The sequence below is a fragment of the Lotus japonicus genome, chromosome 3 (assembly GCF_012489685.1).
Source record: "Lotus japonicus ecotype B-129 chromosome 3, LjGifu_v1.2".
NCBI classification, from domain to species: Eukaryota; Viridiplantae; Streptophyta; class Magnoliopsida; order Fabales; family Fabaceae; genus Lotus; species Lotus japonicus.
In genome coordinates, this window is record NC_080043.1 from 79119247 (window position 1) to 79124561 (window position 5315).

Consider the following 5315-nt stretch of genomic DNA (forward strand, 5'->3'; position numbering starts at 1 on the left):
ATAATAAAACCATATTAAGACCCTCAACGACTCAATATAATGAAAACATGCAATAATTGGGAGTAAAGTATTTTCATACTGCACTAGTGCACATAGTGTGAGTTGAGGGAGTATTGTAGCAAAACACAAGGAAAAGTAGAATCTTAGCTGGATCCACCACTACCCAAAATTTCCCCTTTTTTTTTTGTCCATTTTCTCTCCCCACATCTTATTCAACCTTTTCACACTATTCTTCATCTTTTCTCTCACTCCAACAAAACAATCTCCCACAAATCTTCTTCCTCTCCAATTCCCTCACTTCCCTCATTCTCTCTCTCAAGTCTCAACCCTTCCCTCACTCACACTCTCACTCTCACTCCCATTTTAGAAACAAGAGAGAGAAACAAAAGTACCACAATGTCCATGTCCACCTTCACCTTGTTTTGCATCTTTCTCATCTTTGCACCTCTTCAGCTACTCTCATCAGAACCCATCATCAACAGGAGGATCCTCCACCAACCCTTCACACAAGGCTCCCTTCCACCCTCTCAACCCCCAAACCCACCACCACCATCACCATCTCCCTCACCTCCAAACCCAAAATACCCATTTTCCTCCACCCCCACAACCACCACCACCCAAAATGCCTCCACACCTTTCTTCCCCACATACCCATCTCCACCACCACCTCCTTCTCCCTCCTCCTTCGCCTCCTTCCCCGCCAACATCTCCTCCCTCATCCTCCCTCAAACCTCCAAACCCAAATCCTCCCACAAGCTCCTCGGCGTCGCCATTGCCGCCGTCGCCTGCGCCATCGCCGTCGTCTCTGTCTCCGCCTTCGTCTACTGCCGACGCCGCCGCAAAAACTACTCCGCCGACGAGAAGACTCTCAGATCCGACAGCAGCATCCGCCTCTTCCCCCGTGAAGCTCCCGGAACCGCCGGCAGCCGCAAGACGAGAAACGTCTCTTCCACCAGCTCAGATTTTCTCTACCTCGGCACCATTGTTAACTCCCGCGGCGATGAACTCCCAGATCCTCGCTCCGGCGGTGGCGGAGCTAGCTTGAATCCCAGGAAAATGGACTCGCCGGACCTTCAGCCTCTCCCGCCGCTAGCGCGGCAAGCTTCCAGACTCCGCGATGAAACGGCGTCGGCGGACGATGAAGAAGAGTTCTACTCGCCGAAGGGGTCTCTGGGTGGTCGTGAAAGCTCCAACGGAGCTGGATCGGGTTCTCGGAGAATGTTCAACGCCATTGCCGCTGAGAACTTCGTCGGTCGCAGCAGCACTGAGTCGTCTTCTTCTACCTACTCCTCTTCCAACTCTGCTTCACCCGATCGCTCTCACTCCATTAGCCTCTCTCCGCCGGTGAGCATAAGCCCCAGAAGATCACTACCCAAGTCGCCGGAAACCGAACTGACCCACCATTCTTCTCCTCGTATTACTCCGCTGCCGACGCCGCCACTCGCCAGAAGCGACGGTAGGAGCTCGCTGTCATCATCCACGCTCTCATCGCCGGAAGCTTTGTCAAACCCGCACGTGCAGTCTTCAATGTCTTCAACGCCGGAGCGAGCCGTCACCGGGAAGTGTCAGTCTCCGTCGCTGTCACCGCTCTGCCGGTCGCCGGAGAGTAACCCAGATGGGTCTAGTGTTGTCCTCGGAAAGTCTCAGTCCTATCACTCATCGCCGGAGAAAAACAAAGACGCTTCACCCAGGTTGTCCAATGCTTCTTCCGGTGGCAAGTCTGTCTCTTCGTCTTCGGCGTTTTCTCTACCGTCGCCGGAGAAAATGATGGCGATGCATCACCGTCATGGGTTGGATCAGTCTCCGACTATATCAGATGTATCAGATCGGTATAGGCATTCCCCACTTTCCTCACTTCCGTTGTCACCGACACTGCTTTCATCGCCGGAGAGAGAGGTGAACCATCAATCAGCACCTTCTCGGAAGCATTGGGAGATTCCAGACCTCTTAACACCACCCATTGTTGAATCACCAGCTGTTCCAACGGTTTTGATTCAACCAGGGGTGTCTCAGAGGAAACAGTGGGAAATACCAGTTCTTTCAACACCCAATATTGCTCCTTCTGTTATAGTTTCAGCCCCTCCTCCTGCTCCGCCACCACCGCCACCGCCACCACTGTCTAGGCAGCGTAAACAGTGGGAAGTACCTGTTCCTTCAACCCCTGTGGGACAAACCATTTCGAGGCCGCCGCAACTGTCGCCTCCTTCTAGGCCTTTTGTGTTGCAAACCCCAACTACAAAGCTTTCTCCGGTTGAGTTGCCACCGAGTTCTCAGAATCTGGGCGTGGTTGAGGAGTGTTCAGAGGAGGCATCAAAACCCAAGTTGAAGCCCTTGCATTGGGACAAAGTGAGGGCCAGCTCTGATCGTGAAATGGTTTGGGATCAGTTGAGGTCCAGCTCTTTTAAGTAAGATCTTCAATACTCATCGCCATGCTACTGTCTTGTTCTGTTGTTGTAGTTTTTTGCTTTCTTTAGATAGATAACTTTGATTGTTACTTACTACTTTTGGAGATGGCAGTTTTGATTATTCATATTTGTATGTTGCAATCTGTGTTTTTAAACTTAGGTGCTTTTGATTGTGTTGGCTGCAGGTTGAATGAGGAAATGATCGAAACGTTGTTTATAGTGAACACGCCAAACTCAAAACCCAAGGATTCTACCCCACGTTCATCTCTTGCCCCGCAAAATCTGGAGGATAGGGTATTGGATCCTAAGAAGTCTCAGAATATTGCTATCTTGCTCAGAGCACTTAATGTGACTATAGATGAAGTGTGTGATGCACTGTTGGAAGGTAATTTCCTTGGTTTATAGGCTTGAAGTTATGACTTAGATTTCATAGGTTTTGTGATGAACTGATGATGATTATTGACTGGAACCATCATTGGACAACTTTTCGTTTAAGTGTTGTGGTCATGCTGTTTAAATTCTTGCTCGAGGTTTTTCTGGTCTCTGGTTATTCAAAGCATGGGTTTGCATCTTAAATCTAGCCCTCGTGCATAATCTGTATTACTTGAATGGTGATTATGTAACTAAATCAATTCACCTGTTAACAGGTGTTACTGATACACTTGGAACTGAACTACTTGAAAACTTGTTAAAAATGGCACCAAGCAAGGAAGAAGAACGTAAATTGAAGGAACATAAAGATGACTCTCCAACCAAGCTTGGTCCTGCTGAGAAATTTCTGAAGGCGGTGCTTGGTGTACCTTTCGCATTTAAAAGGGTTGAAGCAATGCTTTACATAGCCAATTTTGAGTCAGAAGTGGAATATCTTAGGAAATCCTTTCAAACTCTAGAGGTAATGGAGTATATATTTATCTTCTTTCTCTTGCTTTCTGTCTCTTCTTTCCATTCTTCCCACATACTCTATTGTGGTAGAGGTCTAGCAGAATCGGTTAATGATGGCTGCATGTAGTTCTCAACATGTACAAGTCATGAGCTCTAGTTTTTTTGCCTTTTCTGATTGATGCATTTGCAGGTTGCCTGTGAAGAGTTGCGAAACAGTAGAATGTTTTTGAAGCTTCTAGAAGCTGTGCTTAAAACCGGGAACCGCATGAATGTGGGGACAAACCGTGGTGATGCTCACGCATTCAAGCTCGATACACTTCTCAAGCTGGTTGATGTCAAAGGCGCGGATGGGAAAACCACTCTACTGCACTTTGTTGTGCAAGAAATCATTAGAACTGAAGGCGCTCGTCCCTCCAGCACCAATACTAATCAAACCCCAACCACGAATGATGATGTCAAGTGTAGGAGGCTTGGCTTGCAGGTTGTGTCAAGTCTAAGTTCCGATCTAGCAAATGTTAAGAAGTCGGCTGCTATGGATTCTGAAGTTCTCAGCAGTGAAGTCTCTAAACTTTCCCAAGGAATTGCGCGAATCGCGGAGGTCGTGAAGCTGAATGAAACGGCGGGGTCAGGCGAAAGCAGGCAGAAATTTTCAGAATCAATGAACAAGTTCATGAGAATGGCTGAGGAAGAGATTCTGAGAATTCAAGCCCAGGAAAGCGTTGCATTGTCCCTTGTGAAGGAGATTACAGAGTATTTCCATGGGAACTTGTCCAAGGAAGAAGCTCATCCATTTAGAATCTTCATGGTAGTGAGAGACTTCTTAACAGTTCTCGATCGGGTTTGCAAAGAAGTCGGCATGATAAACGAGCGAACCATGGTGAGTTCTGCACACAGATTCCCTGTTCCAGTGAACCCTATGCTTCCACAACCACTTCCTGGACTAGTCCAATTAAAGCGACCTCACAGCTCCTCAGATGACGATAGTTCATCTCCTTAGCTGTGTTGTGACATCTTGGCTGCATCTTCTGTTAGGAACAACCTGAAACCAACCTCAGGTGATTTTGATGGGTCATCATAGGTGCATTATGGTCTGGCCCTTATGATTTTTTACCTTTTCTAGCTAAATTGTAAAAATCCTTGTAAAAGATTCGAGCTATAATGTTATAGATTATATATATAGAGTAGAAGATTTTCTTTTGGAAAAATAAGCTTTGTCTTACATGTATGAGTAGGACATGTATTATAACTTTATGTACAAAGCTATTCAATTGGAGACACTTGGTTGCAAACTTTTTTAGGTGATACATTTAAGTCCAGATTTAAATATGATTTACTATGATTTAATTGAAACCCATATATTGAAGGTATCTTATGTGGGTAGTGAGGGGTCAAATTTGGGAAGAGCAAAGCACTATATTTTATACAAGGGAAAAGAAGTTTTTTTTTTTTTTTTTTTCTATTTTAAACCACATATATGGGAGACAATTATGTTCGAACTTGAACACAATAGGAATTGTATGCGATTAAAGTCTCTCTATCAAGTATTTAACATAATTTGCAACCACAAAAATTCAAATTCGAAACCTTAACAACCACCTACGTGCTAAGTGGTTATGGGAGAAATGAAGTTTACCAAGGTTGTAAAACCGACCAAATATGTTATAAAAAGGGAAAGGATTTGTTTTTTTCTGCTAGATTTTTTAAAGTTCTTTGATTGAAGGCATATTGCATGTTATGAACAATTGCCAACACGTGATACCTTGGTCACTGGGCTCAGAAGAGTGTTTAGTTGACATGTGATGAGCACCAAAGCATGGAAGATACATAAAATCCAAACCGACATTGGTCTTCCTTGTCTATTGACCTGAGCTGTTGTCTGTTGAAAACAGGTTCATGTACAAGTTATCTAAGCACCAGTTGTGCTTACTATGCGTTGGATAAGTAATAATTGACAAAAAATAAAAGACCAATGGTAGAAAACTAGAAGCAATGAAGTCAAACAAGTACAATTAGTAAATGTGCTGCCAA

General features: G+C 45.1%; 1 protein-coding gene across 1 annotated transcript; it reads left to right on the forward strand.

Moving 5' to 3' along the window:
- Window positions 1-221: 221 nt before the first annotated feature.
- Window positions 222-4591, forward strand: LOC130746228 (formin-like protein 1). Its single transcript, XM_057598782.1, has 4 exons — window positions 222-2405; window positions 2591-2790; window positions 3053-3297; window positions 3478-4591. The coding sequence occupies exons 1-4, from the start codon at window positions 397-399 to the stop codon at window positions 4282-4284; spliced, it is 3261 nt and encodes a 1086-aa protein (XP_057454765.1). The 5' UTR covers window positions 222-396; the 3' UTR covers window positions 4285-4591.
- Window positions 4592-5315: the final 724 nt, after the last annotated feature.